The sequence below is a fragment of the Citrus sinensis genome, chromosome 3 (assembly GCF_022201045.2).
Source record: "Citrus sinensis cultivar Valencia sweet orange chromosome 3, DVS_A1.0, whole genome shotgun sequence".
Lineage (NCBI taxonomy): Eukaryota > Viridiplantae > Streptophyta > Magnoliopsida > Sapindales > Rutaceae > Citrus > Citrus sinensis.
In genome coordinates this window covers 29,717,577-29,733,353 of record NC_068558.1, presented here as the reverse complement: position 1 = coordinate 29,733,353, position 15,777 = coordinate 29,717,577, and the positions used below count along the sequence as shown (strand labels likewise).

The window sequence follows — 15,777 nt, the reverse complement described above, 5'->3', positions numbered from 1 at the left end:
CATATGTATGTAAAGTATCAAAAGATGAAAATAAAATTTGCAATTTGTATTATTTACTTAGTTTTTCGTCAATTGTTTGTTTGCTGTCATCAATTATTTGTTTAAATGGACGCAGGTCACGTGGCTTTTGTCTTTTTTGTTTTTTTAGGAAGTATTTAATAAAGCATGTTTATACAGTGGAAAATGATTCTACAGCTTTTGTCACTTTCACCTTTTTTTTTTTATTTTAAAAATTTTTAACATTAAAAAATTATCGCAAAGCTTGAGAGAGGAAAGAAGCGAAACGACAGCAACAGATGTCGTTTCTCTCAGCCTCCCTCTCTCAAGCGTCGTTAATAACCTCCACACTCCACGGTCACATTAAATTGTTTTCACATCCCAAATTTTCTCATCCACTGAACTGTTATGGCTTCTTCTTCTTCTTCTTCTTCTTCTTCTTGTCCACCTCGAAACGCTAAGAAGATGTATGATGTTTTTCTGAGTTTCAGAGGAGAGGACACCCGTGACAACTTTACTAGCCATCTTCATCATGCTTTGTATCTGAAAAGTATTAAAACTTTCATTGATGACCAACTTATCAGAGGAGAGAACATTTCACATTCTCTTCTTGATACAATTGAAGCATCGAGCATCTCAATTATCATTTTCTCAGAAAGGTATGCTTCTTCTAGATGGTGTCTCGATGAACTTTTGAAGATCCTCGAGTGCAAGCACGAGTATGGACAGATTGTGATTCCAGTTTTCTATCACGTTGATCCATCGCATGTGAGATCGCAAAGCCAAGATTCTTCTTTTGGGAAGTATTTTAGTGGGCTTGAAAAACGTTATCCAGAGAAGATGCAAAGATGGAAGAATGCTTTGACCGAAGCAACCAATCTCTCTGGCTTTGATTCTCATGTCATTAGGTACAATAATTTTCTATCTGATTCTTAGTATTAATCTAGTACGAGTAATAATATATGACATTAACTATGACAATGAGTTTAAATATTTATCAATAATATATTAACTAAATCATTCTTAATAATGGGGATTAGGTTATTTTCTCGCACATTTGAATCATTTTCCAATTATTTTATTAGATGAAATTGTTCTTCACATTATATTAATTAGCCATTTTATATTGCAACTAATTAAAAACACACGATTCTCTGTCTCGTTTACATATATTGAACTATATAATTGCTGTTATTTTTTTACAAGGCCTGAATCTAAACTTATTGAGGAAATTGCCAATGACGTTTTGAAGAGGCTAGATGCGACTTTTCAAACTAAAAACAAAGGCTTGGTTGGAGTTGAATGCCCCATTGAAGAAATCGAATCATTATTACGCCTTGGGTCTGAGGGTGTTTACAAACTAGGGATTTGGGGCATCGGTGGTATAGGCAAGACAACAATAGCTGGTGCTGTTTTTAACAAAATCTCTAGACATTTTGAAGGTTCTTACTTTGCGCATAATGTTAGAGATGCAGAAGAAACTGGCGGAATAGAGCACTTACAAAAGAAGCTTCTGTCAGAGTTATTAAATGATGGAAATGTGAGGAATATTGAGTCTCAACTCCACAGACTTGCTTGCAAGAAGGTTCTAATTGTTTTTGATGATGTGACTCATCCAGGACAAATAGAATCATTAATTGGATTCCTTGATCGGTTAGCTTCAGGGAGTCGAGTGATAATCACAACAAGGGATAAACAAGTTCTTGAAAATTGTTGGGTCAATCAAATATATCGGATGAAGGAATTAGTAGATGCTGATGCTCATAAGCTTTTCTGTCAGTGTGCTTTTAAAGGAGGCCATCTCGACGCAAGTTACACAGAGGTCACACCCAAGGCAATAAAATATGCGCACGGAGTTCCTTTAGCTCTTAAAGTTTTGGGTCGCCATCTATGCGGAAGGAGCAAAGAGGTATGGGAAAGTGCAATGAGAAAACTGGAAATAGTTCCTCACATGGATATCCAGAAGGTGTTAAAAATCAGTTATGATAGCTTGGATGACTCTCAGAAGAATGTTTTTCTAGATATTGCATGTTACTTGGAAGGAAAGGATAGAGATGTGGTGATAAGCTTTTTTGATGCCAGTGGCTTTGAAGCTAAAATAGAGTTGAGTGTTCTTGAAGGTAAGTCTCTCATAACTTGCTCCGATAATCAGATAAGAATGCATGACTTGCTACGAGATATGGGAAGAGAAATTGTTCGAAATGAATCTATCGATCATCCAGGAAAGCGCAGTAGGTTGTGGCATCATAATGATATTTGTGAAGTTTTGAAGGAAGATACAGTAAGCAATAATAAGTTTTCAATTGTATCTTGTTTATGTTACATTTATATTAGTAGTTTGTCTGAATTTTTCTTTTTGAATAAGAATAGCATTAATACAACTTAAAATTAACTGAAAAATAATATTAAAAAATTGGTAAAATAAAATAGATAGATCCGATGTTTTCCCACCTCAGTTTGAAACATGCCTCTAAAATCCCCAGCAAACTAGCGCCTTCGGAGAGAGACCCCGAAAAAGGAAAAAAAAAAAAAAAACCTCAATCTTATTGCATTTGCTTTTTAACTCAAGCTCTGCCCCTATCCTTATTTTTCACTAAAAAAAAATTGATTGAATTAATTTTACAGTTTACATATTAAGCATTTTCTTGAATTTTCTATTTTACACTTCCTAAAAGCCTTACCCACATAGTTTATTATAAAGTGATTGTAATATCTCTATTTTGGTTTGACGGCTTAAAAATAATTGTTTATTTGTTTGCTTTAATTATATACCTACTTATGATCTCCTATTTGATTGTTAGGGAACTGAAGCGCTCAAGGGTATCTCCTTGGATATGAATAAAGTCAATAGAGAGATACACATGAATTCCAATGCTTTCTCAAGGATGCCTAAATTGAGATTCTTGAGATTTTATGGAGATAAGAACAAATGTATGGTGTCTCATTTGGAGGGTGTGCCATTTCCTGAAGTGAGGCACCTCGAGTGGCCTCAATGTCCTTTGAAAACGTTGAATATATGTGCGGAGAAACTTGTTTCACTTAAAATGCCTTGCAGCAAAGTCAAACAACTTTGGGATGATGTTCAGGTATATATTTATTCGAAATTCTTTCGGTAATAAATTCTAAATACAATTGATGCTATAATAATATATGTGATGGTGTCTGTTTATTTATAAAGATAATAATAATAATAATAATTTTTTTTTTTGGGGGCACAAGATCTTGTTAACTTAAAAGAAATAGATCTCAGTGGATCCGAGTCATTAACGAAACTTTCAGACTTGTCACGGGCCGAAAATCTTAAGATTCTGAGGTTAGACGACTGTTTAAGTTTGACGGAGACTCACTCATCTATTCAATATCTAAATAAACTTGAATTTCTTACTCTAGAAATGTGCAAAAGCCTGACGAGTCTTCCAACTGGCATTCATTCGAAATATCTCAAGATACTTAATCTTTGGGGTTGTTCAAATTTGAATAACTTCCCAGAGATCACATCTTGTCATATATGTATTTTTGAGTTAGCAGAAGTTGGAATCAAAGAACTGCCCTCATCCATCGAGTGCCTATCCAATCTGCGAGAACTACTTATTATGGACTGTTCTGAGCTTGAGAGCATCTCGAGTAGCATATTTAAGTTGAAGTCTCTTAAATCTATTGTAATCTCTCATTGTTCAAATTTTAAGAGGTTTCTAGAGATCCCATCTTGTAATACAGATGGATGTACTGGAATTGAGCGACTAGCATCGTTTAAGTTGAAATTAGAGGGATGTTCAAGTCCTCAGAGTCTCCCAATAAACATGTTTTCGTTCAAATCTCTTCCTTCTATTAAAATCATTCATTGCCCAAATATTGAGAGTCTCCCAAGCAGCCTATGTATGTTCAAATCTCTGACATCTCTTGAAATCGTTGATTGCCAAAATTTCAAGAGATTGCCTGATGAACTTGGAAATTTAAAAGCCTTGAAGAGGTTGACCGTTGATGGAACTGCTATAAGAGAAGTACCGGAAAGCCTCGGTCAGTTAGCCATATTACGTCGGTTGAAATTGACTAACTGTTCAGGGCTTGAGAGCATCTCGAGTAGCATATTTAAGTTGAAGTCTCTTAAGTTTACTGAAATCTCTAATTGTTCAAATTTTAAGAGGTTTTTGGAGATCCCATCTGGTAATACAGATGGAAGTACTAGAATTGAGCGACTAGCATCATCTAAGTTGATATTGGAGGGATGTTCAGTCGCCAGAGTCTCCCAATAGACATGTTTTCATTCAAATCTCTTCTTTCTATTAAAATTGTTCATTGCCCAAATATTGAGAGTCTCCCAAGCAGCCTGTGTATGTTCAAATCTCTGAAATATCTTGAAATTGTTGATTGCCAAAATTTCAAGAGATTGCCTGATGAACTTGGAAATTTAAAAGTCTTGAAGAGGTTGACCATTGATGGAACTGCTATAAGAGAAGTACCGAAAAGCCTCAGTCAGTTAGCCATATTACGTTGGTTGAAATTGACTAACTGTTCAGGGCTTGGGAGAATCTCGAGTAGCATATTTAAGTTGAAGTCTCTTAAATCTATTGAAATCTCTAATTGTTCAAATTTTAAGAGGTTTCTAAAGATCCCATCTTGTAATATAGATGGAGGTACACGAATTGAGCGACTACCATCTTTTAAGTTGAGATTGGAGGAATGTTCAAGTCTTCAGAGTCTCCCAAGCAGCCTGTGTATGGTAAAAAATCTGACATCTCTTAAAATCATTGATTGCCAAAAATTCAAGAGACTGCCTAATGAGATTGGAAATTCAAAGTGCTTGACGGTGCTGATAGTTAAAGGAACAGCTATAAGAGAAGTACCAGAAAGCCTTGGTCAGTTATCCTCACTAGAAAGTTTGGTACTATCTAATAACAAATTAGAGAGATTACCAGAAAGCTTCAATCAGTTATCCTCACTAGAATATTTGCAACTATTCGAAAACAGTTTGGAGGGAATACCAGAATACCTGAGGAGTCTTCCAAGTAAGTTGACATCGCTCAATTTATCTATTGACTTGAGATATTGTTTGAAATTGGACTCGAATGAGCTCAGTGAAATCGTCAAAGGAGGGTGGATGAAGCAGGTGTGTCTCTTAACTCACTCCTTTCATTCTATTTTCTGTTTACTTTAATTCAAGTTATCATTATTTTTCAAAAATTAATAATTTTTTATTTTTGTGTTGCAGTCGTTTGATGGTAACATTGGGATCGCTAAAAGTATGTATTTCCCTGGGAATGAAATTCCAAAATGGTTTAGGTATCAAAGTATGGGATCTTCTGTAACCTTGAAGACGCCACCAACAGATTTCTTAAATAATAAAATATTAGTAGGCTTTGCTTTTTGCATTGTTGTAGCATTTCCAGCCTCAGAGTACTTTGAGTATCAAATCCCAAGGAAATCTCGACCGTCGGTCTTTCGGAAGTATAAAGTGTTCTATGATTGGAAACACAAATCCCAAGGAAATCTCGACCGTCGGTCTTTGGGGACAATTAGTTATGTTGGGTCAGATCATGTGTTTTTGGGATCTTATTTATTGGGTTCTGAGGATTTAAGTAAGAGAGATGATGAGGTCTCTTTTGATGAAGTCTCTTTCTACATTTTGCCTTTTTACGGTGAAGATTGTGAAGTGAAACAATGTGGGATTCATTTTGTGTACGCTCAAGATTCTACTGAATCAAGAGAAGAGGAAGAGGAGGAAGAGGAACCACACACCAAAAGACTGAAATGTTCTTCAACTCCAAAGCAGCTGGTACTCTTTGGCACGAAAATCAATCTGTAGACCTTGTTTTTGTCTTCATTTTATATATGCGTTTTTCAGTACGTTCGTTTATGTAATATTTATTAATTGTTTTTTGTTGGATGGATGAATCAATAAATTCAAAATAAATGGTAATTAAACGAGGATGTAGATCTATGAGTTCTCTTTGTTTTATCTTTAATTTGTGTTCGGTTCATAAATTACGTATCTATTTACTAACTAAAAATGGGCTGATTAGATTAAGATTATTTTAGTTATTCTTACTTTTTCGGTTTTCAAACTTTATAAGAATGAAATAGTTTTATTAAGTTTTGAGATTTGAATTTAAAAGAAAATACTAATTTACTCTTGAGGATTAAATTTACCGTATTTTAAAATAATTATTAATTAGGTATGACAGGGTATATGATGTTGTGAAAATTACTATTCCTATGAGTAGTGATCTTAGCAAGATGGTAAAGTACCTATTTAATACTAGTGATAAATTACAGGCTCTGTTCAACCCTTGAATTATAACTTTTAGCATCTTATCATTTAAAAAAAAAAAAGGGATGCTCCAATTTTGAGGGCTCTTGTAGGTTGGCTCCATGAAGCATATCATCGTGTAGAATATCTGTGGTTTGAGTATTTTATAGAATGACTTTGGGATTGGGATGAACTGGCATTGTTGTCAAGGTACAATTTATACTTTGAAATTTTGCAGTATGAAATCATGTTGGCTCAGTTCTCTTCAAAATTGCTATATTGCATGCAGCTATATAAAGCTTTTGTAATCTCCTGTTATAATCATGCTGAATTTTAATCACTACAGGGACTGAGCTCCCTGTATGTGCTGTGGATTACAGTTGCTTGATACATTTAATGGCACGGTGTTTTGCAAATGGTTTATTAACTTTTTTGGTGCCTTATCTAATGGTTTTTTTTTTTTTTTTGGGCCTTGATTTTGCAGCACCACCATTGAAATTCATTGATTGCCTGGATTGGATCAATGGATGATGGACGATTCATTGGTGAGGGCTTGTTTTATTTTTTTAGACCTTGATGCTCTAAATATTGATGTGTCCCATTATATATTTATTTGATAGATGTTATTTGCTTGTGGTTTCAATGATGGAAAGATGTGGTCTGTTCTTTGCATGTGAATTATGGTTGGTAACTTATAAGTTAGTAACAATAATTTTGTGATGTCCCTCATAGGTTAGTGAATATGCCAGTACAATGATGCTATTTTACTAGTAATTATTCCTGCTGCCCAAGTGCCTGAAATTGCTTCATCTCGAGCTCTTAGAGTTGCCAAGGAGTATGACGGAGATGGTAATATGCTTAGACATTTTTATACCTCTAATTTTGCTGTAAAAATTTTTGATTTGTAAATCAAAAGATGTGCTATTTATGATTTTCATAATCTTTGGCACACTAGTACATTTTTTGGTGCATCCTTTGAAGTCGGAGGAATGTAACTCTGCCTTCTCCTTCCTATAATGCTATCATTACTGTTTCCTTGTTAATTCTTTATCTCGCTAATTTGGGAGCTTATTTTGTTAACGACAGGAACCAGAACTGTTGGTGTAATAAGTAAAATAGATCAAGCTTCTGCAGACCAAAAAGCTCTTGCTGTTGTGCAGGCTCTCCTGTTAAATCAAGGTTCACCAAAAACAGCTGACATTCCGTGGGTTGCATTAATTGGTCAATCAGTATCAATAGCTACTACTCAGTCTGGATCTGAGATCTCCTTAGAAACTGCTTGGACGGCAGAAAGTGAGTCTCTTAAGTCTATATTGATTGGTGCTCCTCAGAGTCAGTTAGGCAGAATAGCTTTGGCGGATGATTTGGCTCAGCTGATCCGCAAGCGTATGAAAGTCCGGGTGCCAAACCTCCTCTCTGGGTATTAAATGATTCCCACATGCTGCACGAAATGTTGCAATTTTACGCATGTTTTAGTTTTATCTTTGGAAAGTTGTATCCTTTTTTTTTCTGACACATGAAAATGATTTTCTTGAACATACTTAGATCTTTGGAACTTGTTTTACTGTCACAAATGCATTGTGAGAACTTGGCAATAGGAAGCTCGGGATACATTTAACCATTAAAATTTCTCTTCTGCCTGGTAGGCATGTCATTACTAATCATCGTGCTTGTACTTGTCTTCGATGGTTAGAAGATGATGATTATTATTGTTATTATTATTATTATTTTTTAACTTCTATCACCCCTATAACTCTTTGTCTTGCACTTTGCATTGTAGTTAATAAACGCAGTTCAGTGGGGGTTAAAATTGAAAATAAGGATATCTTAATTCATATAATTAATTATTCCTCAACCCTTTTTCATGACCCAGATTAATGGGTAAATATCTATTCAGTTTTTCCTTTATGAAGGGTATGAGTACTTCTTCCAGTTAAGGTAACCCCTTTATTACGTAGATCTGTGCAGCTTACAAGGAAAGTCTCAAATAGTTCAGGATGAGTTAGTGCGGCTTGGTGAGCAGATGGTCCAGAGTGTTGAGGGCACGAGATCTTTGTCTTTGGAGCTTTGTCGTGAGTTTGAGGATAAGTTTCTGCAACTCATTACAACTGGTGAGGTGAGTTTTTTTTTGTTTTTGTGCTTGGTGACTTTCATGTAGCATATGCCTTCTTTCTTGGTTTGCTTATTTTGTTTTGATTTCTCAATTTGTTTTTCAGTAATAGTGTATATTACTATGTACAAGAAAAAGCTCTATATAGAAATTTGAAGGAGGAAATCTAAGAGGTAGATGAGGTGAATATGATACTTTTTTTGATAAGAGACGGGATTGTGATACTATCACCTCTGGAATTGAAGCCTTCTATAAAATTAGATGGAAGTGAGCTCCATTACTTGTATCAATTTGTAATCCCTCTCATTATAGAAGTTTACCTGGTCCTTGGACCTCTAATGAGAAGCTTCTTAATGTATAATGTGGATACTGCTTCTACCTAATGGAATGTGTGAAGCTGGCAGGGACTAGGGGTCTTTTGTAGGAGAACAATTTTTTCAAACCTATTCAAGTGCTTAGAGGTATTACATGTTTTTACTAGGTCAGCTGAGGAGGGGTTGATGTCTGCTTTGCTGTCATTGTAACCTTATTAGTTCCGGGTAGCTCCTTTATAGTTGTTTTTGCTCTCTAAAGCTTTTTCAGTTGACGAGTGTGTCTGATCATGGAAATGTAGGGGTTGGATTCCAAGTGTTGGAAGTTCATATGGTAGTATGAGGAAGCCCCTTCTTATGATCCAAATTTGGCTAACTAAAATGGATGTAATTGGTACTTCATGCTTGTTCTGTTCCTTTGGTCTTTTATTATTTTTTCCCTTTTTCTTACTTATAAGTTTCAGGCCATGTATAATTGATAAATCTCTAAGTATCAGTACTTCTTTGGTTAAAATAGTTAATGTATCCAAACTTTGTTTAGTGTCCTGCTCTCTGTTTTTATTGGCCAGTGATTTTGGTCGTGCTTTTTGAGTGGCCTATGGTATTTTCCTCCGTCACTACCTGAAAAGTATAGGATACTGATTTTTTGAGATATTAGTTGTCATAACATTATGTTGATGCAGGGTTCTGGTTGGAAAATTGTTGCCAGTTTTGAGGGGAATTTCCCGAACAGGATCAAACAGCTTCCTTTGGACAGACGTTTTGATATTAATAATGTCCAGAGGGTATGTCGGTGCTCTACTGCTTATATCTATTGTGTTCCTGTTGTGTATCTCGTAATTTTTTAGATTTTGCATTTGCATTGATCTTCTCATATTCATTTCTTATCAGATTGTGTTAGAAGCAGATGGCTATCAACCATATCTAATATCCCCTGAAAAGGGTTTGAGATCTTTGATCAAAGGTGTCCTGGAGCTTGCAAAAGAACCCCTCTCGTCTTTCTGTTGATGAGGTAATAGAACCATGTATATAAAGATTTTACCCTTTTTCTCTTTTTGTGATGTTGAATGTTAAATTTTTTGTTTTGGCCTTAACATATGGTTCCTTCATAGTATTGTTAGTCAATAGTATGCTCTCTGTTGGATGCATGATATGGACATCCAAATGATACACTTTTTAATATTTTTCTGAGGCACTACATTTTATGTTCTTTTTGTTCCGCAAGAACATGCTTAACTAATGACAAGTACTTCAGGTTCAATAAGAAGGATTTGTCAACTTTTATTTGACTTAAGAGGTCAGATATTCTTAAAATTTGTTTTTCTAGAATAGGTACATCAGGTCATTTGATGTCTTTTACCCAATTTTCTTTACGGATGGCAGCGAAAATCTGAAGCAATTATTGTTTCTGCTGACTGATATAGTTCCTGGCTGACTAGTAAAACATGTACACCGTGTTCTGGTTGATATAGTTTCTGCTGCTGCAAATGCTACACCAGGCCTGGGAAGATATCCTCTTTTTAAGAGAGAGGTATGGCTGCTTTTGATTATGTGTCACAATAGTTTTTCTGCATTTGTACATGATTAGACCTATATGTGGTTCAAATTTCCTTTTCCGTGTGACAATAGTTGAATGGTTTGAAACTTTTACAAGGTTGTGGCCATTGCAAGTGCTGCCTTAGATGGGTTTAAGAATGAAGCAAGAAAGATGGTGGTTGCACTAGTTGACATGGAGAGAGCTTTTGTCCCTCCCCAACATTTCATTCGTTTGGTGCAGAGGGGAGGTATTCTCAAAATGTTTGGCTGGTATATTTTACGTAGTAATGTCAAGCTGTGATATGATTGAACTTCTTTGATATATTTGAGATATGAGCAACATTGTCTTCCGGATATCTGGGTCTGAGTTCTTGTGATGGGATGGCTTGTCAATATTTATTTCTGGAACATTTTGCTTACAGAATGCTGACATTACCAACTTTTCTGAAATTAATGCCATAGTCTATTTCTTCTCTCTCCCCAATTTTGCATGAGCTGAGTTTTGAATGCATGCAAATGCAACTCCACGAATTTAGAAAATTTGGTATTTATTAGAGTTTAAATACTATTGTTGGGTATTTTCCTATCAACTTAAAGCTAGCAGTTTTGTATTTGACTTTTGTTGTCAGTCGGTCTAGTGTTTAGATCCAATTGTGTTTGTGTGGATTTGGTTCCAGATGATATCAAATTCTCTATGCATGAAACCAGCATTTTTTAGTTTAAACTCAGTTGTTTGGGCCTTTTCTATTAGTTTAAGCCTTTGGGACCAATGGTTCCTTAGCATTACTATTTTTTTTTTCTCTAAGTTCTTTCCTGAAAGTCCTGTGCACCATGCTTATTGCGTAATCTATTTATTTTGTTAGGATGGAAAGACAGCGGCGAGAGGAGGAGGTGAAGACGCGATCTTCAAAGAAAGCAAATGAGGCAGAACAAGCAATAATGAATTGGGTACGATGTCCTTTTCCTGATGTAATTGGAGTATGACACGAGGAGAATGGGACATACTGAGGAGGCACTAGTTCCTTTTAATTTCTCCTTAAGAAACACATTTAAATCTCTACTTTATGTTTTTCCATATATTCTCCTTCAGGCAACCAGTCCTCAAACAGGTGGTCAGTAAACTGGTGGAAGTTTAAAAGCAATGAAGGATAAATCCAGTCAAGCAGAGAAAGAAGCAAATGAAGCTTCTGCCTTAAAGACTGCAGGCCCTGAAGGAGAAATAACAGCAGGTTTGTGAAATAAACTGTCTGCATCTTATGTTATTAGGCTTTACTGAATTTTTCTTCTTAATGTTGTTATTGCTGTGTGTTGTGTAGTGTTTTATTATTGTGTCAATGATTACTGAATTCAGAAGGCTGTCTATCTTTTCCTTTTATTTGAGTGAAAGATCTTTTAGGTCTGGTTAATAGTCTCTTGACTTTCCGGAATTGTTATGATTTTAAGTCCTGATGGAGGCCTTCATTGAAAGATACTTAAACAACATTTTTAATCTATTGAAAGAAATGATCATGGGTTACTAGATGGGCCTGATTCGTTAGTCTATTAACCTTGGATGCACTTGATCTATAACAATACCTGTGGTACGTCATTGACTGGAATCATTTGCATTCATAGTCGTTCACTAGAATCATTTGAATACCACTATACTGCTTTCCGATCCTCTAGGGGTAACCTTGCTGTTGCTTGTGTTGAAATAAGCTGAGATTCATGGGGGTGGATGAAGTTTTGAACATCAAACTCTTTCTTGGCTGAGTGTCATGGTCTTCTAGCTTTTGCTGCATTGGCTTGTTCAATTTGTTCCTTGGACTGCATTTGGAGGAATGGATGCCTGAATTCAGTATGAGCAGAGTTAAGAGTAGATAATATACATCATATATTGTCTGGATGGAAAATTGTAGATTCCATTTTGGGGGACAAGTCTCTGATTGCTAAAGTAGTATTAACTAGGGTTTGTCCCGGATGTGTATCTTGACATTGTCTTTAACCTTCATTACTTTTTCATCAAGCCATAAAGTGCCTGCATACAAGTTGAAGACCAGGAAACTTGCAACTGCTGCCCAAGACGATATACTGTTGTAGCAGATAATTAGCTATTCAATAATTTTGGTATATCTCATTAGTTTCTGGAATGCCTTTGAAATCCTTGCATGCATGGTTCATATCCCAGCAGTTTATGGATAAAGGCATGTTAATCCCCCTCTAGATGAAATTACTTAATTGCTTAAATGAGTTTTTTTTTAGAAGTTTGTGACTATTTTTTTGTTGTCCAGGTTTCTTGTTGGAGAAAAGTGCAAAAACTAATGGATGGAGCAAGCGATGGTTTGTTTTGAATGAGAAGACTGGAAAGGTTTGTAACTAACATTTTGTCCCATACGCTTACATTTTTTAGACATGGAGTAGTAATGCTATTCAGATGTTTTAGGTGCTTTTGGGCATGGTATCTAACCTTTGTTAAATGATTTTAGCATTACAAAATTTTTAAAATGAGTTACATTCTAGCCTCCATTCTCTTATTTTTTATGTTTTTGCATTAAAGAAATATAGGACACTGTTATGATAGGCATGATTTAATCTCAATCATCCTTTGTTTGACAGCTGGGCTACAGCAAAAAGCAAGAGGAAAAGCATTTTCGTGGTGTCATTGCTTTGGAGGTATGGAGAATTACTACTCTGTTTCAGTTTTGGTATTATATTATTTATTCTTTTGTCACAACCTTTTTTCACCATTTTGTAGTTTATTGCCATCTTACTGGCTGGGCAGGAGTAAGTTGTATATGAATAGGCCTATAAATAACCTTTATCAATGAAGTTTGCCTTATTACTGCAATAGGAACACTTTCTAAGTTAAAATGCATAAAGATGGCCAATGATAAATTTAACAAGTTAACAGTTGCCTCACATACTAACGAACTTCAAGACTTCAAGTAAAATATTTTAAGCTTTTTCTTAGTTTTACAAACTTCTAGTAAATTTTTTTAAGCTTTTTCTAAGTTTTCTTTGGATACATGCTACCCAGTGTTCATTCCTTTGGATGCTACTTTCAATATTTTACCAAAGTAGATTCTGTTTTGAGCTGTTTTTCATCTTACTTCGCAATAATATATGTACATTTGCTGGCGCAGGAATGTAATATTGAGGAGATTCCGGAGGAGGAGGAGCCTCCAGCAAAAAGTTTGAAGGATAAAAACGCTAATGGACCTGATTCTGGGAAAGCACCAAGTCTTGTATTTAAGATTACTAGCAAAATTCCTTATAAAACTGTTCTGAAAGGTATTCTTTATGTTTAAATCATGGAGTTCCTCTGGTGGTGAATTTTCTTTTTTTATTCATTTTTTCAAATTGATCTGCCTTTATCTTGGAGCCCACAATGCTGTTGTTTTGAAAGCTGATAGCACCGCTGACAAGGCGGAATAGATAAACAAGATAAGCAAAGTTATTCAAGCTAGGGGAGGACTTGTTGGAGTTGCTGAAAGTGGTCATACGATGCGTCAGAGTCTTTCTGATGGTTCTCTTGTGAGTTTACACTCTCTTAACTTTGCAATACAAATTTTGAAGTAAAGAGCTGCTTACCTGTGAAGGATGTTGTTCTTTTGCACATGCATAGAAATTGTGATCGAGTGTTAATTTCTCTTCTTGGTGGTTTTTCTAGGATACAATGGCTCGAAAACCTGCTGACCCTGAGGAAGAACTTTGATGGATGTCTCAAGAAGTACGTGGTTACTTCGAAGCAGTTTTGAATAGTTTAGCTACTAATGTGTCCAAAGCAAGCTCATTCCTTAACTTTGCCAATTTAATATTTTCAGTTGGTAACTTGATAGATCTGATATTTTTGTGAATGGTTGAGCAGGCAGTTGTACTTTGCCAAGTCGAGAAAGCGAAGGAAGACATGTTGAATCAGTTATATAGCTCTGTCGGGTTGATGGCTTTCTTATTTCTCTCTTATCAATTAATGATCATTTTGTTTGTAGTAATTGTGCATGGATTCAATATATGGTAATATTATTGAAATTTTGTTAGAAATCTGATTGATGCTGACATAATTTGTATTTTACCTTGGGTAGTGCACAAAGCACGGCAAGGATTGAAGAGCTGCTTCAGGAGGACCAGAATGTGAAGCGTAGGAGGGATCGCTATCAGAAACAGTCTGAACTCCTGTCTAAACTAACCCGCCAACTTAGCATTCATGACAACCGAGCGGCTGCTGCCTCTAACTGGTCAGACGGTGGTGGTGGAGCAGGTATGTGGTCGTTTGTTCATATACCAAGTGGAAAAGATTGTTCAATTTAACATTTCTCTTTTGTCTGTTTAAAAAATTAAACATTGAACTTTGAGTAAATATCTATAGTCTAATGACAGTGGATCTTTTCTTAACCTAATTGTTTGCTGATTTTGGAATTAAAAATTTTGTTCTGAACTTGAATTAATCTACTGTTTGATTATTGGAAAGGTTTCTCAGGTGACACTCAAGAAATGCTAACCAAACCTATTAATTGCTTGAACTGTCTTACTATTGAGCTACTTTCTGACAAAAGATTGTTAGATTGATTTGTTTGTACCATTGGATTTTAAAATTTTTTTTTATTTGTACCATTTAATTAAAAATGCTTTTTTTTATAAGATCGTCATTTTGATTTTAAAATGTTTGTTAAATCTCTATTTGAAACATTTTGATGATGGAAGTATTGGGTTATGTAATATGCAGAAAGCAGCCCTAGAACAAGTGCCGCATCAGGTGATGACTGGAGATCCGCATTTGATGCTGCTGCCAATGGACCTGTAAGCCTTCGCAGCTACTCTCGGTCTGCATCCAATGGTCACAGCCGGCGTTACTGTGATCCAGCCGAGAATGGTGATGTGAGATCTGGTTCAAACTCGGGCAGTCGTCGTACTCCGAATCGGGTGCCGCCGCCTCCACCGCCAACACAGTCAGGCTCCAAGTACTTTTAGGTGGCTTACAGATTTTGGTTGACAATTCATATTTTCTCTGCATATTTTTAGTGAGTGAAGGCCTGCTTAACCACTCATGATTCCAGTAGTTGGTTAATCACTTCTTTAGAATCTTCAAAAGAGGGTGCTTTGTGTAAATAGGACTCTATAGTCCCTGAGCTGAATGTCAGGATTTTACGGCTTGCCCCTTGTCAAAACTATGAATTCAAAGTGTATTTGAATTCCATTTATCATATTCTTCTATTCATTATTTTTGTTTTTGTTTTTGCTTTTGCTTTTGGCTCCGCCCCTCATTTTTGGACGACGGTATAGTTGTATTTGTTTGTGTCAGTTCTGGATATATGCTTTCGGACTTTTGGACTTTTGGCTCTGTATCATTTGGAAAATTCTTGTAAGAGGAGAGAGATAAAAATATTTCATATATCTACTTCTCTATTAAAGATGATGTTACTATAACCAATGATGCAATTTTTTTTTTTTTTTGACAGTTTAAGTGGTACCTCATTATGATATAACTAAATCTTATTGATTTAGTGAATCAAGGTGGCCAACATACGGGGCTTATTTAATATGTTTTCCCTCTACATTATTTGTTTAATTTTTATTTTATTTTAATCAACTAATTGTTG

At 35.5% G+C, this 15,777-nt stretch overlaps 1 protein-coding gene and 1 pseudogene across 3 annotated transcripts; both read left to right on the top strand.

Moving 5' to 3' along the window:
• Nucleotides 1-282: 282 nt before the first annotated feature.
• Nucleotides 283-5,354, top strand: LOC107177044 (disease resistance protein RPV1-like). Of its 3 annotated transcripts, none has more exons than XM_052436155.1 (5): nucleotides 283-905; nucleotides 1,204-2,278; nucleotides 2,799-3,083; nucleotides 4,966-5,104; nucleotides 5,207-5,354. In XM_052436155.1, exons 1-4 carry the CDS (start codon nucleotides 406-408, stop codon nucleotides 5,005-5,007), a joined length of 1,902 nt encoding a protein of 633 aa, XP_052292115.1. In that variant the 5' UTR covers nucleotides 283-405; the 3' UTR covers nucleotides 5,008-5,104; nucleotides 5,207-5,354. The 3 variants fall into 3 exon arrangements, with proteins under 3 accessions (XP_052292115.1, XP_052292116.1, XP_052292114.1); XM_052436154.1 differs by lacking the exon at nucleotides 5,207-5,354 and adding an exon at nucleotides 4,626-4,853 and having other exon boundaries at nucleotides 284-905; XM_052436156.1 differs by lacking the exons at nucleotides 4,966-5,104; nucleotides 5,207-5,354 and adding an exon at nucleotides 3,217-3,373.
• LOC102627818 (dynamin-2A-like) lies at nucleotides 5,096-15,398 on the top strand (annotated as a pseudogene).
• Nucleotides 15,399-15,777: the final 379 nt, after the last annotated feature.

What these genes read in the sequence shown, in the direction of transcription:
- LOC107177044 (XM_052436155.1), top strand. Translation starts at nt 406, where the DNA reads ATGGCTTCTTCTTCTTCTTCTTCTTCTTCTTCTTGTCCACCTCGAAAC. An exon ending in TTTGATTCTCATGTCATTAG is followed by an intron (nt 906 to 1,203) that starts GTACAATAATTT and finishes TTTTTTTACAAG; the next exon opens with GCCTGAATCTAAACTTATTG. An exon ending in AAGTTTTGAAGGAAGATACA is followed by an intron (nt 2,279 to 2,798) that starts GTAAGCAATAAT and finishes TTTGATTGTTAG; the next exon opens with GGAACTGAAGCGCTCAAGGG.